Genomic DNA, 24,043 nt, shown 5'->3' on the forward strand with positions numbered 1-24,043 from the left:
TGGATTTATTTTGTCCTTTTTTTCTGCTGGCATATTGTTTCTAAGCTTGAATCGGAATTTTCTCAAGTTTTTAGATGTTTTTGATGTATTTTTTCCTCATTTCAGGAAGCCAAACAGAGAAACCAAACTTTTACTGATGTTTTGAAAGACAATGAAAGTAATTAGTTTGTTGAAAATGATCAGGTTTGTACTTGTGGATTGATCAGAAAGCATTTATTTCCCCCTAAATCAGAGGGCTGGAGCGGATTGAAAAAGGGTTGAATTTTCTCCAGTGGTGCCACATAATTAGAATATTTTATCACCCACCATAAGCTAAGTATTTTTTTTCAACAGTATGATTAAACTCATGAGAGATGGTAACTCCATCAGACTTTTTTATTTTTATTTATGCTGAGTGTCCTTCCTCCTCGCAGCCTCCCGGTGCTCCGCGGGGCTACTTTCTTCGGCGGACTCGCGGCTGCAGGTTACATAACTCCTCGCTCTGACGCACAGCCGCGCAGCAACAAAGCGGAAAAGATTTCGATCAACTGATCGTTTATTGATCACACCGTGCAGGCGCAAGAAACCGAGCACGCACCCAACGAATGCGGGGGACTCGGGTGAAGAAGTGTGGCGGGCCCAAACGGGTGTCACGCATCCGTAAAGCTTTGTGGTGATGATGTTTGGAAGTGCTGCTCATGTGAGATCCTGGGAAACTTCGGGGGTCTTTAGATGATCTGCAAGGGGTTGAGCTGCGTATTTATTGAGCTCACCATCATTTATTTAACTCACTTCTAATTATCCGACATTTAAACATCTGCTATAAATTTACCTGTAACAAACAGCGACGATTTGTGGACTAAAACGGCTGGTTAAATCTAAAACTGAGCAAAGAAAGCCTGATCCAGGTTTTAGATCACTTGAATAATTTATTTGGAAGCATTTTCTGTAAAATCATAAACCTAAGGAACTCTGGGAGTTTAAACCAAATTAAAATCGACCCGAAAAATATTCACGCGCATTAAAAATCTCAACTAAGTAAATGTGAGACACTTCATTGCGCCTCTCTTCGGATCGTTGAGCTCTCAACGGTTCCAATGCTACGGTCTCAAAGCGCCCCCTGCTGGCGGCATGGAGAACTACACGCTTTCACTTAAAGGGGAGGTCTGAATATCACGAAGAGCTTTTAAGGTGGAACCGTGGAGTTTGCGATTCAGCGATGCACTCGCAGATTTGTTGACCTGTCCGGGTTCTGTCTGGTGTTTTGGCCCTTTCGAGGAAACACGAGACCAAATGTTTGGAAATAACCCGCTGAGAGGGACTGCATTGTCGCACTATATCAGCTCAACAGCAGATTTTCAAGCGAGATGCGAAAAAATGGCACAATGTGAACATTTATTTGAACCCTTGAAAGGTTTGACAACTGCAAACAAATAAACACGGACAGAAAGACGGACAAAACTATGCTGAGATGAAACTCTATGTAAGAAGGCACCCATTTTCATATTCCTTAAAATGTAATTTAGACTAAAAAAGAAACAGTATTTTTTTTACTAAAAGGATTTCAGATTGACTGAGTGTTGAAATAGCTAATTAATCCTAATCATGATGACTTTTTTGAATATCCAGGGAAAATTATGTTGTGTTTATTTTTTCCTTAACTCATCCTGTCGGGATATTAATGGGAGTTGAGGGGCACAACATGATGAAAGCTCGTGGTTGTGCTTGACGGTCGTTGGTGCGTGGGAAGACCAAAGGTCAGTTTACCTGAGGAAGCAGATGCACAAGAACAAGCGGAGAGCTTCTTTTCCTCTTCTATTGCAGCTCATCCTTATATTTAGCCTTATTATATATATATATATATATATATATATATATATATATATATATATATATATATATATATATATATATATATATATATATATATATATATATATATATATAGACCACACTCTTAAATCACACTCTTAAACCACACTCTTAAATCTCAAAATTTGCTTTTAAACTTCTGATTTACAAAGATACCAGACCACTATATGTTTTTAAAATGTGAAGATGACAGACAGAATTCATTCTTTTATGATCAAATTGACGAATTTGATCAACTCTAACTAAAGCTCCACTTATATTCAAAATACTGTTTTTCTTGTTTTCAGTTTTCTTTTGCATGTCATAAAATAAGATCTGTTTAAGTCAAGAGACCTTATAAAGCACTCTCCTCCTCCTCCTCTTTCTCACTATTTCATCGTTTGCATACAGTGGTCCCTCAGTGCGCCTTCCGCCACAGCCCGCGTGCGCACGGCATTCCCAGGCTCTCCTCCGCCCGTGCGTCCTCGCGCGTCTGCTCCCTCCGCTCCGGCGCGGCCTCTGCGCTCATCAGCGGACATGTTCTGTCTGTGGATCTTCTCGCTCGCCTTTCTGCATCTTCATCTCTGCTCTGTCTCATCCTCAAGTCTGGAGGGTTCGGGGTTCTTCGTCGGGTGGATCAACGCCAGCTCTCTGCAGCTTTTTGCATCCATCGGCGGCTGTGACCTGTCACCTTGCATGGATGAGGGGTGAGTTCGAGCGCCGTTCCGCTTAATTTTGGATTTTTATTTGGAAAACAACACAATTATAAAAGGAAAGCCGGAATATATCATGTTTTATGAGTTACATTTTGTGAAATTAAAATAGGATTGTATTAAAGCCACCAACCAGAAACAAGTTTTATTTTTACAAAGTATCTCTATTGCAAAGTTGAAATTGTTTTCTGTCAAACAGCACGTATTTTTTTAATATATTTTTATTATTTGCCAATTGCAAAGTTTTACCTTTTCTATTTTTTACAAAAATAAAAATATATTGATGAACAAAAGTTAATTGAAAAATTCTAACACATTAATTCCACCAAATCAAAAAGCAATTTTTTTCTGGTTTTGACTCCATTCATTCAACAGCACATGCCCATTTCTGCTTCTGTCCCACCACGAGGAACCAAAAAGATGGAAACATATACAGTATACAAATAATTGTTAGTGCAGGCACCAGGTTTCTATTCTCCCTTCAAAGACCTGCTGTTGCTGTGGCAACCAGGTGCATGGTCTGGTGAGTTTCAACAGTACTTCCAGCAAAGAGACAAAAGATGTGAAAACAGGAAGTGAAAGACAAAGGTGAGACAGACTGCTGTGTTCCTGGCCTCATCTGTTCCATCTTGATGCAGTTTTAAAAATGCAGTTTGTGAGAGGTTCTTTTCTTTTTCTGATTTCTTTTTTCTCCTATAGACAGGAAGGAATGGAGGCACTCTACAGAAGTGAAGAGCCATTTCAGTGCAGCATAAGAGCATCAGCCTCTCCAGGAAGGAGGCAAGCTGGGAGGACTTGTGTCAGAAAGGTTCCTGGAAACTTGGCAGTTCATTGCCACCTGCTCTCAGGTCAGCTGCTACAATTTTTTTTAAATTTAATTTAAAAAAATTGCATCTAAAAGCTGAGGAGATTTGAGAAAAAAATGAATAAAACCCACAGAAAAAATTATCTATAAAAAACTTTTCATTTGTTTTCATAAAATAAAAGCTGGCCTCCAAAACTATTAAGAACATATTAAAATTAAAATCTAAATTGGTAAATGTTATGATTTTAACTGTATTTTACCAATTAATAAATACAATATAAATACAAAAAATTTCAAATCTTATCAAACAAATGATAAATTTACAAAATCATTACAAATATGTTCCAATGTCCAGAGAATGAAGGCTTGGAGGAGGAGGACCTCCTCCGTATTACTGTGATGACCCCCAGAGGTCAAAGTTCCCTTCAAGTCAATGTGTCACATGGTGGTTTGCTCACAGCGTGCTCTGACTGGATCTGGAACACATCTGAAAAGCATAAAAACAGTATGTTCTTAAGAAGAAAAGGAATTCAGTGGATTGATCAGGAAACAGTTAAACAACAAGAACGCTTTAATTTCTTTCTTCCTTTGACTTTCTCTCCAGATGTTCCTGCCTCTGGCCTCCACTTAGGGATCTCTTTGGAGGTCCCCTGCTGCACCTCCTGCACACGTTTTGGCTCCGACAGTGAGCTTGTTGAGGAGCAGTGCTCTGCACTGCATGTCTCTGTGAGTGATGTTCTGGTAAAAGACTACATCTGCTGCCTTACCCCCCGGGACAAAGACAAAACCTTAAACAGAACAGAGACTCCCTGCCTTTACAGCTCCAACAGTTTAAAGGACTCTCTGGTGAGTCTGATTAAGCAATTTCAGGAGGAGTTATCTTACAAAATAAAAAATAAATGAAATAAAAAAATGTGAAATTAATCACAAAATGAGAAAATTAATTTACTGATATTTATTCCTTTTCGAGGAAACACTAAAATATAAGCTTTTTTGGCGTTTGATAAAAATAATAATGTTTTCATGATGAGAACATAGAACTTTTATTTGAAAATATGATTTTTTTGTTACTTATTAGCTTTAGTGCAAGCTTTCTTCAAAAGTTTCCCAACAAAACTAGCAACTGTAAGAAGAGATTGCTGAGTTTCTTATGTTTCGCAAGAAATATTGAAAAATAAAACTTTTTTTTATTGCAAATTGAATTTTCCCTATCGTGAGGTCTAAAACTAAAGTTTGCTGCAAATAAAATTTATTAAATCAGAGTTCCACACTTCTTAATGGAAAATTATTTACAAACATTAAAAATAAAAAATGTAACAAGTTTTTTTAGGGACATGTTTCACAAAAATCACATTTGACCATCTCAAATAAGTTGTTTATGAATAGCAGCAAAGGGGCCAAATTAGTATTGAATTAAAAATAATTCTATGGCTAAAAAATGAATTTATTTTCTGCTTTGTACTGACTTTAAGTACTGGGACATACCAGTCATAAATGGCTCCAAAAGTCATACAAATTTCCCAAATTACAGAACCTTTTTATTTTTTGGAATTTTTAAGAAAATAAAAATAACATTATGGATTTACAATCATTACGAGCGAAACAGCATTTCAACGAACATGTTTGTGATTTCATAAAAATGTTATAATTGGTATGATGTATTTTTGTGTCCCGAGAAAAGTACAACTCTAAAGTTGTTTGATTAAAATTTTTTTTAAGACTTATACTGTACTTTTGTAATATGTTTTTTTGAACAGAAAAAATGTTTTCAGAATTTTTTTTTCTTAATTGTTTGCTAATGTTTTAAATTGTTTATCTAAAGATGATTTTGAATTGCAAAAACGTCTTAAATTGAATTTAAATGAAGTGACCTTCTCTAGTTGCTTCATACAACTGTTATTAGGTAAACAGTTTTTTTTAAGCAAAACAGGTTACATGGTTGAGGTATGTGGATTATTTTACCTGTTAATTGTTTTCAATCTACCCCCAATCTAAGGGTAAATCTGTCCAAAAAAACACATTATAAAAAAGAGATTATATATTTTTAAAGTGACTAATTTCATGTTTTTTATTGGTGATGCAACATTAGAAAATCAGCACAGCTAATAGATACACAACACAACGACAGAAATTAAAGACGTGCATAATTTGAATAGCAAACTAATAGAAAAATCAAATATCTAAAAATAAAAACACTTTCTTTGATATATATATATATATATATATATATATAGAGAGAGAGAGAGAGAGAGAGAGAGAGAGAGAGAGAGAGAGAGAGAGAGAGAGAGAGAGAGAGAGAGAGAGAGAGAGAGAGATTTGGGCATTGTGTTTTCTGACGAAAACAATGAAGAGACTTCTCCTAAAAGCTGATATTTGTTTGTGGTCGTGGCTGCGGTCCTGCAGGTCAGGGGAAGGGTCTACCAGATGTCTTTTGAAGAATGCTTCAGATGGCATCTACTGGTCGTCCTGCTCATGTTGGAAGCACAATACAACCACAGCCAGGAGGTTCATGAAGACCCTAGCAGCACCGTGAAGCTCTGCGATTATGGTAACATCACAAAACTACACTACACACTGCCGAAACACCTGCTGGCATGTCAGCTCCCTTCAGCTGCAGCACACACATCCACATCTGCAGGACACTGTCACCTTGGAGCTTGCATCTACTCATCTGCTCTTCTTCCTCAGTCCCTCTTTCCCGTGTTCTCTCTGAGATATTATATGTTCTGTGTGATTCATGCATATCTGGAGGTGCAAAAATAGCCCCCTTAGAAACAGTCAAAAATTCTGACCCCATTGGCAGATTTTCTTAAAATTATGATAAAGAAAATCTGCCACCGAATTAAGAAAAATGATTTTACCAGAAGAAAAATATTTCAGTCACTTAGACATGTTTTCTTATAGGATTATTTTGTTATGGAAAAACTTTCTTGATAAGATTATAAGATGGAAAATAAGCAAAACAAGAGTCTCCTTCTTTCTTAAGATTCCGTTTTTGCAGTCTTTGTCATTGGTCAGGTGAGTTTTATAGTGATTTAGAAAAAGGGCATCATTTTTTCCTATCAGTCTGCACGGTTTTATTTTATCTTTGCTAACATTCATTGATTTTTCTTTTCATCTCCTATAGCTGTAAGAATTCATGCAGAGAAGCAAGCATATTCCACAAATACAGATATCCCCCTCCTGGCTGTGGTGGATATTTTGGATCCTGTAGAGTTCCTGTGGGACTTTGGCGACTTCACATCAGCCAGAGCCAACTCAAGGACCATCACCAAAAGATACACCAACCCTGGGATGTATGAAAACACCTCCAAGCATCAAAGGAGCTCCATTGTAATCATTGTGGCAATAGTCAAAATCTGTTCCCTGACTCCTTTCTGTTTTGGCAGATATAAGTTGGTTGTGGTTGCATCCTGGGGTCAGATGTCTGTCAGGTCGCATGTGTTATCGCTGGTGGTCCAGAGAGCAGTGAAGCTCAACAGGCTGGTTCACGAGCCTTCAGTTTTGCAGAACCACACAGTCACAGTGAGCTGCAGAGTCAACGTGGGAACTAACCTCACCTTTCTGTGGAACTTTGGAGACGGAACCGTCAGGACTGGGCTGAGCACAGAGCAGCATGTCTTTACCCGGTAATATTGAAAACCTTTTGAGGTGTTTTGATACATTTTGGAGCTGTTGTATCCCTGTTCCTGCTCCTTCTTTGGTAAAATAATAAGTAAATGTGTTCTCTGTGCAGCACGGGAGAGTTCAGAGTGATGGTGATCGCATCCAACTTGGTTAGCTCAGCTTCTCTAAGTAGCTACCTCTTTGTTGTGGACCGACCTTGTCAGCCTCCACCTGTCAAAAACCTGGGCCCGCCCAACATACAGGCACTAACTTAACCTTTGGTCATTTTCAGTTACCAATAACAGCTTTCTGAGCAGAAATCAACTTAACCTCTATCCCTCTAGGTGAGGCGAAATGAGGTGGTCTTTCTGGGTGTGACGTTTGAAAGTGAACTGAACTGCAATGTGTCAAGAGAGCTTCACTACTCCTGGACCGTATATGACTCTGCAGGGTTGACCTTCCCCTTGCCTCTCACAAACACACACAGACAGAGCCTGGTGTTGCAGAGCTATACCCTCCCTTATGGCATCTACAAGGCCATAGCCAGGGTGAGTCAAAAATGGAAATTCAATCTGAAGTTCTGCACAGATGGACGGAGAAGTAAACAAAGAATTCCTTCAGTTAAATGTGTTTTTGTCATGCATTTCTGGAGTTAAAGTGGGCAGTCATGTGACACCCAGGCCCTTCACAGGTGCAGATTGTTGGCAGTGTGGTGTACAGCAACTACTCGGTGAGGCTTCAGGTGGTGCCGAACTCGGTTGTGGTTGTCATCCAGGGGGGCACCAACATCTACGTTAACACAAAGAGCAGCAATGAGGTCACTCTGGATGGACAGGCGTCTTATGATCCTGACTTCCCTTTAAACCCACTCAGGTGATGATCCCCAACAATGAATAAAAGACCTACATTCATGTGGTTTACAGGCAAAGCTAAGCATGTCTTGGTTCGTGATCACAAACAGAGCTGCTGCCAGAATAAAAACGTTTATTTTTAAGGTTCTTACACTGCAAAAACCATTTACAGATGTAAGAATTCTAAATATTGATAAAATGTTCATTAAATGTGGAAAAAATCTCAATGGGGTGAGAAAATTAGAGTTCCTATTGAAAAAGAAATCACTAATACAAGTTTTTTTGGACTATTTTGGTATTAAAAAACTTTCTTGATAAGATTATTTTTCCTGCAAAACAAAAAAAATCTTAAAACATCTTTTCACTTTCTTAAGATTCAGTTTTTTGCAGTGTAGTCATTGGTTCTTTTCTATCTTGTGTGCATTTAAAGAAATTTAAGACAACAAGTCCACCAAGTTACAAAAGTAAATTAGATATACTGTAGATGTTTTAAGAATATTATTCTGTCAAACTTAAAAAAGGATCTTTAAATATACTTTGCAAAAAGTTGATCACAAAGTTTTAGGGTATTTCTCAAAAATGGTCTCTTTTTAAGGTGAAGAGTTTTGGTGATGGGGGGTTGTCATCATCTCTTCTTGCTTTTTAGATACAGTTGGACGTGTCAGCCAGTCAGTACCATCTCCAGTTCCTGCTTCAGTCAAAGCATTCCCACTTCATATCCTGTCCTTAAATTTCCCACAAGCCTCTTGAAGTCTAACTTTGACCAGTTCAAGTTCACACTGACGGTTCACAGTGGAGAGCGCTCAGCTTCATCAGAGATCTTCCTCACCCTGACATCACACCTGGCGGGGTACGGAACATTAAAAATGAAGGTGAAAATAATTGAGAGTCTTGAAAACTAATGAGTTTGAACATTTTTGGCAAAGCAGAAAATTATTCGTTCACTGTCCCGAGTGTCAGGGGGATCAGGTGAGCTGGGATCAGTCTTTCTCTGTCAGAGCAGAGTGTGAGGACTGCAACGTTTCTGCAGAATTCATCCAGTACTCCTGGAGTTTGTTCCGGGTTAATGCATCCTCCAAGCCTGTTGCAGAGAGTAAGTAAGCAGAGTCACGTCTGTTTAATCAGAGACCCTGTGTTTCCTGATTTCAAATGTTTTCTGTTCCAGTTCCATTTTGCTACACAGTGGATCTAAATGCCCCCTCCGCTGTCCTGGAAAATGCATCTACACCCACTCCTGCTCCTGAAATGTCCCCATCCCATCACTTCAATGCAGACTGGACACGGTTTACTGAGGATTCCTTAGCTTCCTCCAGCCCCTCAAGAATCTACAAATCCAAAAACAGGAATTCTGAGTTGACTGACAGCCCAGTTTCATCAGTCACAGTTGGTGTGTTGCCATTGCAGAATAATTGAAAAATACAAATGTGAGAATTTATCTCCAACTGCAGCAAAACTGCATGTTTTGACAGGTTTTTCTGGCTCTGAGTCCTTCAATGGTCCTCCTGGGGTTGATCGTGGCAGCAGCCAGTTTTCAAACTTTCCTGGTCAGAGGGACATGTTCAGTGAATTCCAGAGTGACCCTGAATCCTCTGCTGAGTGGGAGTTTACCTTTCCTTATCTGGAAAGTGAGGACCTGAGAGGTCAGCGAGGTGTGAAACATTTTTAGAAATAATTTAATCTGACTCAAAAGGTTTTTTTGGTTACACGCTGTGACCCGACGTAACCATTTGTTAGCTCGTGTCAATATTTGAAACCCAATAAACAGAAAGTACTGCAAGTCCAGACAAAAACTTTTTATTGCTGAAAGCATTTTCAAAGTAAAGTTTCAACTGTTTGATTGACCACTTAAGAGAAAGTTTAATCTATCTTATTTATAAAAATAAACAGATTATAGTCTTTTAGTGTCTTTTATATTTAGTGTTAGTTTTGTCTAAAATAGATGTTTGACATGACTGAATGTTTATGGGATTGAACTGAATTTCAATCCGCTTTTCAGTTCACTTCACTGGCTCCCTGTTTATTTTAGAGTTCAGATATAACCTTTACTGTCTGTCCGCAGCCATTCTAGAGTGTTAAGGCCCGCTAATCAATATTTGCTGGATGTGGCCACGTCACAACAGAAACACTGGGGTGACCGTGCTTTTTCCATTGCTGCCCCTCAGTTATGACAGAACTGCACATGATGTCTGACTTTGACAGCTTCAAGCATCAATTAAAAACTCTTTTAAAAGGCCAAAAATGCTCTGTGGCATTTTTATTTTCGTTGTTTGTTTTATTGCATTCTTATTTATTTTTTATGTATTTTATTGCTGACTGCTTTTTGTAATTTTATGCCGTTTTTAATGTTGTTCTTAATTTGCCTAATTTCAAACTTTCCTCTGTCTTCCTTTTATTTTGAAGCACTTTGGTACTCCTAAAGGGTGCTATATAAATAAAGCTTAATTTATTCATTCATTCATATAAAGGGGATTCTCGTGTTCCATTTCCACGTCCTGAAGAAGGGGATCCAGGAATATCAGCCGGGAGACCCAAAGGTAGAACACTCATATCTGTTTTACTGTTTGTTTTATGTTTATTATAAATTAGACGCTTAAAACTGGTGTTTTTTCCCCCCCAGAAACAGACATGGAGAGCTTTCCCTCAGACAGTGACTCCTTTTCTCATTCATCGTCAAACAAAGGTGAGGGAAGCAATCTGGTGGATCCCAGACCTTCTGTGCGGCTTCAGAAACCCGGTTTGCTTGACCTGCACAGAGACTCAGTGGACAAAAGCCTCTTTGAGTCTTACACTTACACAGGTATGAAATTTAGGGATGTACCCTGCAGTCTTTTAAAAATATGGATTCCGACACTGTTCTGTCTTTTTTGCTCCATTTATGCAGGAATTTCCTCATGTTTTCTGAGTTTTCGGTCCTTCAGCTTGAAGCCGAGCAGCACATACATGCTGGAGCTCACTGCAAGTATGCATAACGGGATATCTGGAATATCTTTGGATATGTCAGAAATTTAGAAAAAATATTTCTACACCTGAGTTTGTGATATTCTTTGTTTAAGAGTCTCAGAGGCGTTTTTATGGCCAAACTCAGCTGTTCTTAAAAGTCAAGCCGGTTCCTAAAGGCGTGGCGTGTCAGGTGCAGCCTGTCAGAGGAATCGAGTTATACACACACTTCAGCATCTTCTGCACCTCTGGCAGGGAGGTACACCACTTTGTTCAAAAACAATCTATATTTTAATTACTGTGACGAGGGCCTTTTCCCGACAATAAGTCGACTTGAAGAAGAACCTAATGTTTCCTTCTGTCACATCACATTATTTTGTTGTTGGGAGAGAAAGAGGATGAAGTTGTTGTTTTTGTGTTTTGTGCTTGAAAAAGGACCTTATTTACACATACAGCTTCAGCGTAGGGGGCAGGATGCCCAGAATCCTCTACCAAGGAAGAGACTTCCTCTATTACTTTAGCCTCCCCTCAGGTGACCCCACTGATGACTACAAAGGTAAACACAAGTCACTCATTTACGTTAAGTACGATCAATTTTTTAAACCTAATTGATCAAACTAACCAATTTTCCAAATTTGTTGTCTTTACAGTGATTATTTATACTGAAATCCGAAGCAGCATGTACGGATCAGCGAAAAAGCTTTGTCCCGTCACAGTCCGAGTCGAGCCGAGCTTCGTCAGAAATGCCTCCTCTTCCTATTCTCATCATGAGCCTGATTTAATGATGTGAGACACTTTATAGAAAACTCATATTGTTTGCATTTTTAAAGGTCAATGCCAGCCTCTGAACTGCCAGCTCTGAAATGTATGCATGTTGATCCCAGATTTGATTTCAAAGCAGGTAACCTGTTTTCTGTATTATATTTGCTAAAAGTGACAACAGTTATTGAAGGATGTTCTTTTGCTTTGGATTATATAAAGATCGATCTGATATGTTGTACTAATCCACATGTCTTCCAGATCAGACTCAGGTCTGAGGAACGTGTCGGTTCTGGTCCAGCTCGGAAACATTGCAGAGATTTATAACTACATAAGTCTCCTCAGCACCATCCTGAACCGCCTCAGCCTGGACTCTCAGGCTAACACGCATGCTCTAAAGCACCTGCGCAATGTGCTCATTTGCATTGTGTGCAAACTAGAATACAGTGCACAGGTGTGCACACGCTGATTCATACAAACCTCCAAGAATGACACATTTGCAGAATGTTTTAGCATTCTCTTTCATTTCAGGCTTCACCAGCAGACGGCATCTTCATCCTGAACGAACTGCTACGTGTCACAAGTCAGGTATGAGAGATTTTTACTTTGCCCCCTCATGGTAAAACTGCTGCACCAAAAAAAAAGTCGTACTCAAAACAAGTTTAAAAAACTAGTCTGCCAGTGGAATTAGAATAAGAATAATAAATTGTGATGTCCTGTCTTTTGAGGACAAATTTAATCTAGAAATTTCCTATAAATGCTGATGTTTAGGAATTTTGCTCATTAGAAAATTTATGTTCTAAAATAAGAGTGTATTGCTCAAAAAGATATCTTCAAAGTAAGTACATTTACATACATGCTAATTATTTGTCCTCAAAAAACAAGGGGGAGGTCAAACAGTTCAACTACTGTTTCCTTATTATTAGACCAATTAAACAATTACAACTTAAAGTTGTCAAAAATATATAAAATTATGAGTCAAAAACTAGTTCTATTAGAGATATTATTTGAAATAACATGTTTTCAAGATCACTTTAAAGAAGAGTTACTGGTAAATTAGTTTTGTCTTATATCAAGTGCAGTAAGATAACAAGAAACTAGACAAAAATACTTGTGGAGATTTTGTGTTTTTGCAGTGCAGGAATAAATGGTCAAACTTTGTTTATCTGCAGGTGACAGTTCAGAGTGCTAGGTGGGTCACAGCGCATGTTGGTGCCCTATCCGTGCAGTTTTCTGAGTCAAACCGGAGCATACTCAGCGCTCTGGTCAGCCTGCTCTCATCCAGCCTTCAGGTCGTCACCAGCTCGCCTGAAACATCTGACAGTGCCGACTCTCCTCAACCCCTCGAGTCACATCTAGTTACGGGTAAAAGCAGAAATGCTTTTGTGGATGATGCTGATCACTGTATAACAGATTTGTCTGAGACAACGTACAACAAGCAATCAGAACCTGTTCCGAAAAGGCTAATGATGCGGCTTGTAAATGACCTTCTGCAGACTACCTCAGACTTGATGTTGGTGAGAGCAAACATCCGTTTAATGAGCGTTTACAAACTTTATGTCCTTGTTTGTTTTGTTATGATCTTATGACTCATGTTCTTTTTGACATCAGAGAAACTTTGACCTCCAAAAGACCAAAGAACTCCAAGTTCAGTCTGACCTGATCACTTTGTGTGCTGGATTCCTGAACAAGACCTCCACAGCCATCAACTGTGGTTTGATCACTTTCTTCTTACCTGCATCTTTGATTAAGATGCTGCTTCTTCATGACGGCATCTCAGCTAAAAGAGGGTTTTCACAAAGAGAGCAGCCATCATGTGTCCAAAGGATTGGGATGGAACTTCTCCACAACCCTTATGAATGGGGACGCTATCCTATACAGGTGGGAGCTATTAAAGACCTTTTTATTCTTTCTATCATTTATTCCCCTTTTCAATACTGATTGGATTTTATTTATCAGCTAAGGCAAATGTTTTACCAGCTGATTATAGACCTTAAATGCATTGTTTCAGGCCAAAAAAAGGCATCAGCTCAAGCTAAAGCAACCCAGTCCCCGTGAGCCTAAAATCTCTGCAGCTTTCGATTTACTTTCATTTCAATGTTTTCCAGCTGAAAGGACCTGTGGCTGATCTGAGTTTGTACAGCTGCAAAACTAGGAGGAAAATTCCAGTTCACTCCTTTCTTCAACCAATTACTGTTGAGCTTCGTCATCCTCAAAAGACGGTACGGCTTTGTTCTTATCTATCGGAAACTAAAAGTGCTTGAGCAAAAGCTGGATTTAGAGCAATTTTTCTCTTTTACTGTGATTTATATTTTCGGTCGTGTTCAATGATCTTGTCTTTAAAAGTTATAACTCTGCTGTTTAAGCTCTTCCTGTACACTTCAAGCCCAAATGACAAAAATCATGCCGTCACATTTCTGATTTAAAGAGCTCTATGTCTGAGTACACCCTCCTGCGCAGCCAAATAAACTACCACAACTTCAGCATTACCCAGGAGCACTTGCAGCAGGCAGTCCAGGTGACAGTCGTCTTCACAGCTCCACCTCACATGGCCTTTCCTGTCAAGATTCTCTTCAGGTACTTGCTAGAACCCCAGACAGACAAATCTTTACCTTCATTAAAGACATATCAACCACATTAGTGAGTGAAGAAAAGAAAACAACTGAAAACATGTCTTTTGTGTCAGGATGTTTGAACGACCGACTCCCAGCATGCATCATTTACACAGACTTTTAAACTGGAGAAACAACACAATCCTCCTAACCTTGCCACCATCCTACCTCAGTGGTGAGATACTTTAAAAGTTTCTGCTTTTTACTTTAAACTAAATAAACACAATGGAACTTGTCTGTCGTTTAGAACACGCGCAGAAAGTATTTGTGTGACAAAGACACCGGTTCTTTCTTGCTTGTCTTTATTTTTATCCAAATTGCATTAATTTTTAGCTGCTGGTGTTGGACATTTAGCCTTGCTCGATGCTAATTTTGGGAAAACACCCACAAGACGGCATTTGGCTGAGCAGATAAGCTACAGCCTCACAGTGGAGAGCAGTCTGTGTTTGTCCTGGGAGGACCAGCAGGGGTCCTGGACTCAGAACGGCTGCAGGGCACAAACAAATGACAAAACCTCTGCAGTCAATTGCAGGTAAAGCAGAAGTAATTGAGGCGCTGCAATGGCGTCTATTAAAACTTGACTAATTTCTGTCAAATGATAAAATTCGGATTATTTATTTTATTTTATTTTTTTTCATCCAGCTGTCATCATTTAAAACCACTGAAAGTGCTGCAGCAGCAGATCCAGAGCAGCCACTTCAGAGCTGATCTGGACCAGTTCTTGAGGTAATAACGTCTCCGTGAGGCTGTAAAACTTTACTGCACTCCATCTATGATTTTATTGATAACATTTTTAAAATGTTTTGGTCATAAAAGATAAGAATGTAATCATTTTGTTCAATGTCCTCTTCCTGTCCTTGTCTCTGTCTCACATTAGTGTATCAAGAGATCTGACAGTGGTGTTTGTGTTGCTGCTGTGTGTCAGCCTTAACATCCCTGTCCTGGTGTGGTGCAAAAAAACGGACGCCACGTCCGAGGAGAATAACAGAGCCCACTTCCTTCCTGACAACTCTGCAACCGACCAACATTTCTATGCCGTCACCGTCCACACCGGTCTGTGCTCTGCTGCACGCATGAGTGCGAGAGTAAGGGTTTGCGTCGAGGTTGCACAGCACGTTTCAGGATGTCAAGCAAAAAAAAAAAAAAAAAAGAGTTTATCTCCATGATTCCAAATTCAATCACCAAAGGAAAGTTTCACATTAGTAAATGTCAGAGTCAGCTTATCCCATTAACATTATTTACTTTTTAAGCAAGCAGTTCAACAACACGTGAGGTAGTTTAGGGCTAAAATAACTTTTTTTAAATAACTTTTTTTTTTTAATTATCCAGCTATTTTGAAAAAGCATTGTGTTGAACGGTTATCCATCTGTTTATCAGGTTTATGTAGTGCTGCATGGTGAAGATGGATGCTCTCAAACTAAGGAACTGCACGTCCCAGGATGCACTCTGTTCAGAAGGAACTCTCAAAACACCTTTATCCTGAGGTAAAATCCTCTAAAACAACAAACTCTGCACTGTTATGCAGTGATGTGATTTTGTTATCCTCTTTCCTCTACAGTGTAGCAGATAGTCTAGGTTCTGTTCAGGGGGTTCACATCTGGCACAACAATTCTGGACCTTCTCCTGAGTGGTACCTGAAACAAGTGCAGGTTTCTGAGGTAGTCTGGTTTGATGCCTACTTGTTGGAGCTTAAATTATCTCTTTTTCCTGTTACATGAAGTAATCTCAAATACAAGGTGATTTTGCTTTCCCACTGTGATCCAGCTGATGCCAGGACACATGGAGGGACGCTCTTGGCAGTTCATCAGTCAGTGCTGGCTGGCTGTAAATAAAGGAGACGGCCAGGTGGAAAGGATGTTACGTGTTTCGACCCATGGGCTGACCTTCTCTAAGGTTTAATTTTCAATAACACACGTGATTATTCTTTAAATCTGTTTTGTTAAGTCTCCATCATTTCTCTAACAGATGTTGTTTCTTAAGCTGTTTGAATACATGCCTGATTACCACATCTGGATGTCGGTGTACACTTGTCCTAGTCCTCATCTGTTCACTCGTGCTCAGAGACTCTGTGTGTGTCTGCTGCTATTCTTGGGGTACGCATGTGTCAACATAATCATCACACATCAAAGAGATGATCAGGTATGTTGGAAGAAGTGATAAGAAGCGGAAAGGTTCTAGAGTTCTGTAAATTCACATCCTCCTTTCTTCACAGCTACCCTTTGACTTGGGTGTCATCGATGTGACATCTGTTTCTATAGCAACAGGACTTGTAAGTGTGGTGGCTGTGTTACCTGTAGCGATGGTGATATCCTTCCTGTTTCGAGTTAAAAGTGGCAGAATGACACTTGAGAATTATGACAGTAAGGTTTGATTCCACTCATAGTTCCCACGTGCTGTAGTTAATGCAGAATGCTTCAAATGTTATCGTCTTTTTACAGATGTTTTTTCTAAAAGACCATCTGGAAAGACAAAATACCAGGTTATATTTAACATTTGTTACATTTTTAACACAGTTTCTTCACTTTGCATGATCACTGTTCTTTCGTTTTTCCCTTTAGGACACAGACTTCTTGTCAGTATCTACCACAAATTTAGAAAATAAGGACGCAGACGATAAGGAAGCAGTCACGCCGCAAAGGAATAAGAGGAGGAAGGACAGTGTGTCATTCGAGAGCATCCATGAGCTGTTGTTTCAAGAAGTGTTGCAGGTTTCTAGAAGAAGGAGCCTCTTCCTTAAAAAATCAAAGGGAAATGATAGTGAGCTGTCACCTCAGAGCAGTGAGTTTTGTGGAGCTCTGAAAGCTACAAAGATTGAGGGTCAGTGTGTTCGAGTGAAGCGAAGATACAGACTAGCATCCCTGCTGTATCACTGCGTCGCCTGGACATTATGCCTGCTTTTTTGTCTGTCCTGCCTGATCCTCTCTGCTGTGCTGGGAACCAGGTAGTATCATTAACTGAGCATTGAAAAACTGAATTACACCCTTTTTATTGTGCTTTTGTGACACTTTAAATGTTGTTTTGCTTGTTTGTTTTTTACATCAGACTCAACAGTGGCAAGATTCTCCATTGGATACATTCTCTTTTTGTCTCACTCACATTTTGCTTTTTTGTCATCCATCCTGCAACGGTGAAAAATTACATTTCTTCTTTTTTCCCCCAAAGCATATATTCCACAATTGATGTATTCTTTAATCTGCAGTCTATTTTACTACCTTCTTCATTTTTCCAGATACTTGTACTGGCAGCAGTAGTTTCATGGAGGTTCAAGAGAAGTCAAGACTTTCACTGTTTTTTCAATAAAATGAATTCTCATTTAGAAGATTTAAAACACCAGGACCCAGACCAGCTTCGACCATCTGCTTTTACCCGAACAAGAGCACCAAATGCAGAAAAGGTGGTAATCAAACTTGCAATATACAGTATACATATTTTTCCCCCTGAAATCATCATTCTCTGATTTGCAGATCCTTGAGGCTCGACAGCGAGCTCGGTACCTGCGCCGTGTTCACCCACCAACCCGAGCAGAGCTGAGGAAGACTCGTACAAAGAGAAAAAAACAGGCTGTCATTCATAAAATGCTGAGGTTTGCCTTTTGGTGTTTGCTTGGTCCAAATATGTACGCCTTAAACATGTAATGAGGATTTAGTCTGCTTTGTCCGGCAGGGATTTGTGTCTCTGTGGCTCCATGTTTTTCCTGATGGTGTGCATCACTTATGGCAGCCCAGTTGATGAACATTACCCGCTAAATGCAGCATTTAGAAGACACTTCATAAGGTAATTCTGTCATATCGCTGTATCAGCATCAACCTCTGCTAACACAGTTCAAGCAACTTTCTGCAGGGCTCACGGGGACGACTTCATGTCCATAAAAAAGTATGAAGACTGGTGGAAGTGGGCACAGACAAGTCTTCTCAGTTCACTGTACTACAATGAATCAGAAAATCCACAGGTGAGCACTAAGAAAGAGCTGTGAGGAGTTTTGTTTTGTCTTTCAGGTGGACGACAACATCAAAAACAGGGACAAAATATTTTTTACATGAAAAATATTAAAATTTAACTTTTTGTTAATTCATATATACCTATATTTTAGTTATTAGAAAGTATTAATATCTGAAAGTCTATAAAAGCAACATTTTTGGGCAGGTCCATGGTTCAAACATTTCTGATGTGTCACAAATGATCTAAGAGAAATGAAAAATGTTGCTGCTTATTATTTAAAAAAAATTAAAAATCACCTAGAAGAATAAATTATTAAAAAAGGTAATTAATTAGAAGTTGAAGGAAATTGTTTATGATAGCTACTTTAATAATACTGTTGACCAACTTTTTTTATTGAACATTTTCTCTTTAAAAGGATTTAAGAATATTTGGTATTAATTGTGCATAAGTGAACATATCATCAAAATACAATTTCTCTGAAATATATAAAGACTTTTCAAGAAAACTAGACCAAAACTCCTCTAATGATACAGTCATTTAAAAATTGTTTTGGGTTTTGTTTTATAAGATTTCATCTAAATAAATGTAAATAATGAATTTGTTGTTGTGTCCTGGCATGAGGTGTGCTTGTTTCAAAAAATAATCTCTTTATGGATTAAAAATCCCAATTTTTTTATTAATAATAACTGAATATGAAGGCTGACAAAAGCTTCTTTTCTAATGTGACCACTTTGATGTCACCCAGATGTCATTCATTTCAATTGGAGCTCCACTTGTACAGAAGACGGAGGTGTGCGGGACATTTCACAGTCAGGTACATTAGAAAGTAAAAACCTTTCTGCAAACTCATCTGACAGCGTAAAAAAACTAAATCATAAGTGGTTTGAAAGTTTTTAATCTCATCTGTGTGTGTGTTTCTTTTTGTTTTGTTTTTAATTTGTTTGAAGCACATGAGATCATGTGTTTTATAAAATGTTCTTGCTGTAGAGGGCGCTGCCTCTAGAAATGTTTCTTACTTTAGGATAGTTTTAGGTCTACCAGATCTGGCAAACTGGAAAAATCCATTCCTAGAACACAGGCAGAAAGATCAGAAAACGTTATGCGGCTAAATTTAAGAAGTTTAAAGAGAAAGTTCAATAGCTGCAAACGATGTCATGAATTGTTAAAGAGAAGTTGCTGTTCTGAGTGAACATAGTCCTAACTCTTTGCCTTTGTGCTGTGTGTGTTTGAGTCAGAATGTCTCATTCCATCCAGGGTACATAGTGTTTAATAATCTTATGCTTACATTTTATGAATCACAGGTTTCCATGGTAACGCCTCCAAGGCCGCGTTATCACACTGGTTCCTCCTCCAAACAGGAGGTCACAGTTGGCTTAGGCTACACAAGGTAAAAGAAATGCACAAACCTGGATACAAAATCAGTGTGATTGTTTGTCTGAATGTTTCTTATAAAATATGTTTCTGTGATATCTGATTTATCGTCATAAGTTGTTTCTCCTCTGCAGGTCTGAGGGTGCATCAAAACTGAGGCTCTTGCATTTGAGCGGCTGGTTGTCTGAGCAGACGGTGGCCTTGAAGGTCCAGTTTTCCTTATACAGCCCTGCACCAAACTTGTTTTCGAGTGTGACTCTGCTTAGTGAGCAAAGCTCCACTGGTTTGCTTCAGTCTTCTGCTACAGTTCAGTCAGTGAGGTTGTACCACTCTCCTTCTATGCTGGACTATACTGTCATGGTCTGGCAGGTAAATGCACATGAAAAAAAGTGTGTATGACAAACGAAACACTTAAAAATAAAACAAAAATGTCTTTGTCTCTGCCTCACCATCAGCTCCTGTTCCTCCTCTTGTCTCTCGTAAACCTCTACCACCAAACGTCCACTGCAGCCCAGCACGGATTGATGGGATACTGGAAGACAACCTCCATCAGCGTGGAAGTGAGTCTGTCATGTTTAAAAATACCCACTCACAAGCTGGACGTGAAGGCCTCACAGCAAAGCAAACAAGTTCACACTGACCTGTCTGAAAGGGTGAACCAACCTGTCACCGTTAAGCTAACATACCTGTCAGCTAAAGCACACAGAGACAAAAATCCAAAGGTTGAGGCTCAGCTATGACAGACCTTTCCCACTTTCTCTCTTTTCCAGGTCAGCCTGGTGATTGTGAGTCTGGTGTATTACGTCCATTACGTCTATCATCCCACTATGGTGATGGAAGTTGCAGAGCAGCTACGTAGAAACCACAGAGAACATGTTGATGTGAGCACCCTTGCCAACTCGGAACAAGTGAGAAGTTAATGCTATTTTTTTACGAAAGGGATATTAATTATTTAAAGACCCACTTTGACAAAAATTGTGTTTTTTTATATTTTTTATATGATCTTGTAGCAATTTGTTCATGATAGAGGACATATATAAAGAAAATGAAACTCAAAATTGCACTTCTGAGTATTTCTTTATTCAAATTGTGTCAGGAACAGACAAAAAAGCTTGTGGATATGACGTAGGACTTACAACGGCAAACCAAAAGCTCCCTGCTTCGCTCCATTCCCATGCATCCACTTGTAGACGACTAGACGTCTTTGTTTTCCTCGTCTGGGCTGGCATCTGGCTCAAAACTACACGGCTAGATAGCTCCAATATTGCTCACCATTTTTGTTGCACCAGTAATTTTAGGTTGGTGGTGTGAGGAGCTGTAAGCATCGTAAACAAAGGGATGACAGGAAATGAGGGCAGACTGCTCTGCAGGAACTATATCCTAGAAAACAAACCGTCATAATGTATTATAATTTTAAGACCAATGAGAACACTTTTGAAATAGATCAAAAGATCAACAAATGTAATATTTTTTCTATGATGTAAATAATTGTTTGTGTAATTTCTGCAGTTTTCTCGTACTCTACGTGGCATCATCCTTTTCCTTCTGGCAGTGAAGTGTGTAACTGTCGTCAGGTTGAACCGGATCTTAGCTCCCTCCATGCCTCTTTTATCACTCTCCAGCCTTTTATGGCCAGCGGTAAACATCTTCAGTCCAAATAGCCTCATGTTCACACCTTCATCATTTTGTGTCAAGTCTGTTCACAATCATGACAAAAACACCTTTGAGAGTTAAAGGATCTGCTCCTTTTCTGCTGCTAGATTTCAGGCCTGCTCCTTCTATCGATATTCTCCTGCATGGGGAGGCTGCTCTACATAGAAAGGACCTTTCATTCCATTCAAACTGTGCTTTGGCACTTCTGGAGTCTCCGAAAATCCAGGGACCTCATATCTTTGTGGAGGGATTTTTATTACTTTGGGCTTCTTTATGCATCTTCTGCAATGCTGACAACAATGGTAGGCATTTGTATATTTTTAATGTTCAAACATTTGTTGTCAAAGTTGCGTAAAGGTTTTTGAAATCATTAGGAATGTGGATGATTATGTTTTGACTGCAACATATCTGTCTTTCAGGTTTTTGCTGTGATGATCAGAAAGGCAAAAAGGTCTCCCAGCACCAAGAACGACCCGACTATCAGGGAAGTATTGGGCTGTATCAGTCAGAAGTTCACTGGAATGAAGACACAAATACCTGATTGTCACACACAGAAGGTGAGGAAAAAACTGACCTCTGGAGTTGTTTTACACCCACTGGCTCTGTTAACGGCGAAGTAAAAGAACATGAGAACTCCAGTGCAGCAGCGTTACCATAAAGTCTGTTTTTACTGTTCAAGTTTGCCATTTTTTAGGGTCTATCACACAAAAGGTGATACTTCTAATTTATAACTCAAGGTTCTTCACTGTAACAAGACATCAGCAAAAACATAAAATCACTCATTTTAAATAGAAAAAAAAGGAGGAAGATCCAAGTGGAAATACATTTAAAAACTATTTCTTCAGAAGGGAGTGCTTGCATCATTGATTTGTTAGTCCATTGTTTTGTTTGCCATTTTTGTTAAAAATATTGGAGAGACTTTAATGATTTGAAAAAGTACAAAGGATTTTTTTAATATGGACATCCATATTTGTGACAAAGAGGTGGAGGCATTTGGATCCATATGCAACTGTGTTTATGGACAAACACATACAGGGCTTGAGAGGATGGTCAAGGAGCTGATGAGAGAATCAGCAAGCAAGGCAGGGCAAGGCCAAAACAGATAAAGCTCAAAATACACAAACGGTATAAACGCAGCTGTAACAGTCAGCCTGTAAGCAAGTGCACAACAAGACTTCCCACCAGGCAAAGCTCGGTGCCTGATTAAATACATTGGTGGTGATTACTAAATACAGAACAGCTGATGGAAGCTCTGGGAACAGTGTGCAGTGGCTGATGGGAGATGTAGTGAAGATGAGAACCAATTCCATACTCAGGAGATGACTCCCTCTGGTGGTCGTGAGGGGAGACAGAAGCTTGAATCCTGACAATATCAGTATTTAAAATCTGTCCTTTAGTTTTTAAAATGCAGTAAAAAGAAATACAGTTATTTTATTTGAGGCAACATCTTGTTGAAATGACAAAAATTAAGTATGTTTGCAGGCCTAAAATCTTTGTGTTATTGGTCAAATTACTTTATGCTTGCTTTAAGTTCAATTTTTTTCTCATAATTTCTTTCAATTGCTAAACCATGTGCAAAGATGTTACTTTTTTGCATCATCATCAACAAGCTCACGCTTGAATGTGCTAAATGCACTTATGTAAAGGTGCATATATTTGCTTTTACATCGTCTTTTTGTTAAAAGTGGTTGCTTAAACGCGCACTGCTGTGGGCGGTGTGAACATAGCATCACAAGCTTCACCATTTCTATGGGTTCTTGCTTCACTTTTTCTCTTTCTGTTTCAGACCTATTTTCTTGAAGAGTGTGAGAGTTTAGTAGATGAACTACTGTTCAAACTCAATGCCCTCTCCAACAGCCTGCACCACACTCTTCCCCCCAAACTCCACACTTACACAGATAAAGACAGTCCAGACGCCTCATCCACAACAGAACTCTGTAAAGAACGCTTACAGGTAAGTGAAATATATGTGTCAACTATGCACAGCTTGCAAACATCTTTAAAATGTCCAATCAACCATTTATAATGTCCCAACTGTATCAGGACTTGGTGAGGTCGCTGAGTGTTGGTCAAGGAGAGGCTGCGCTGACTTTTCCCCATGATAGGTAAAGTATATACAAAACTTTTACTCTAAGAAAGATGTACGGATGGTAATTTTAGTCTAAATGTAATTTGTGTCACACACCATCAGGTCCCTGCTTGAACTACAGGAAGAAGAAGAGGTCAAACATCAGGAAGGCAGATGCAGTGTGGGATGCAAAGAATCAAGACTCCCTGAAACGCTTTGGACGGCAGATTATAGGGAGAGCATGGATGAACACTGGACTGAAAAAAAGAGTAGCAATGGACTTGGTGGAGCTACTTATTCTCATGTGGTGGTGGTGGAGGCTCTGGTCCATCATGAGCAGGGAACCAAAAATTAACACTGAAATCTCTGGGTGTTGTCTTTTGACAGAAATAAGTTCAAATAAAGAATTTAAAAAGTGTAAAGACCTGTGAGATTGTTCATAAAGTGACGTAAAGTCTTATTTAATAAAAAGTTTTAATAAACCCAATTGCTGTATTCTTACATGAAAATAATGTTCCGGTAAACTTACCTAACCCTCTGGGCGATCGTGGTGCAGCGGTAGGGCAGTCGACCCATGATCCTAAGATTGCAGTTTTCGATTTCCGCCTTGCACACCCATGAGTCGATGCATCCTTGGGCAAGACACTGAACCCCACCTTGCCTCTGGTGGTTGGCGGGCACCTGTGTTCAGCAGCAGGGCCGCCACCAGTGTGTGCATGTGTGTGTGTGACTGGGTGAATGGGTCTGTGACTGTAAAACACCTTGGGCCTTGTAGGTAGAAAAGCGCTATACAAGTACACGCCATTTACCATTTACGGCATTTAATCTCATCTGTCAGTCTGTCCATCACCACAGCAAACAAGAAGGGGCTTAACTTGAAGTGTTCTGTCACACCTGCA

General features: G+C 39.3%; 1 protein-coding gene across 1 annotated transcript; it reads left to right on the plus strand.

Moving 5' to 3' along the window:
- Positions 1–2,291: 2,291 nt before the first annotated feature.
- Positions 2,292–23,560, plus strand: pkd1l1 (polycystin 1 like 1, transient receptor potential channel interacting). Its single transcript, XM_023950375.1, has 53 exons — positions 2,292–2,537; positions 3,243–3,391; positions 3,704–3,853; positions 3,953–4,194; positions 5,752–5,896; positions 6,476–6,644; positions 6,738–6,977; positions 7,085–7,217; positions 7,299–7,502; positions 7,646–7,827; positions 8,452–8,655; positions 8,735–8,898; positions 8,971–9,192; positions 9,275–9,454; positions 10,271–10,339; positions 10,423–10,602; positions 10,687–10,764; positions 10,859–11,001; positions 11,178–11,298; positions 11,393–11,528; positions 11,763–11,955; positions 12,033–12,089; positions 12,674–13,018; positions 13,113–13,382; positions 13,610–13,723; positions 13,930–14,078; positions 14,188–14,288; positions 14,447–14,645; positions 14,756–14,839; positions 14,991–15,198; positions 15,491–15,597; positions 15,672–15,771; positions 15,878–16,006; positions 16,079–16,252; positions 16,326–16,473; positions 16,552–16,592; positions 16,672–17,054; positions 17,156–17,240; positions 17,343–17,507; positions 17,578–17,696; positions 17,777–17,887; positions 17,954–18,062; positions 18,798–18,866; positions 19,354–19,439; positions 19,558–19,792; positions 19,879–19,983; positions 20,194–20,331; positions 20,933–21,061; positions 21,184–21,378; positions 21,496–21,633; positions 22,863–23,030; positions 23,120–23,181; positions 23,268–23,560. The coding sequence occupies exons 1-53, from the start codon at positions 2,368–2,370 to the stop codon at positions 23,497–23,499; spliced, it is 8,229 nt and encodes a 2,742-aa protein (XP_023806143.1). The 5' UTR covers positions 2,292–2,367; the 3' UTR covers positions 23,500–23,560.
- The last annotated feature ends 483 nt before the right edge of the window (positions 23,561–24,043 follow it).

This window comes from Oryzias latipes, chromosome 20, assembly GCF_002234675.1.
Source record: "Oryzias latipes chromosome 20, ASM223467v1".
Taxonomy (NCBI): Eukaryota; Metazoa; Chordata; class Actinopteri; order Beloniformes; family Adrianichthyidae; genus Oryzias; species Oryzias latipes.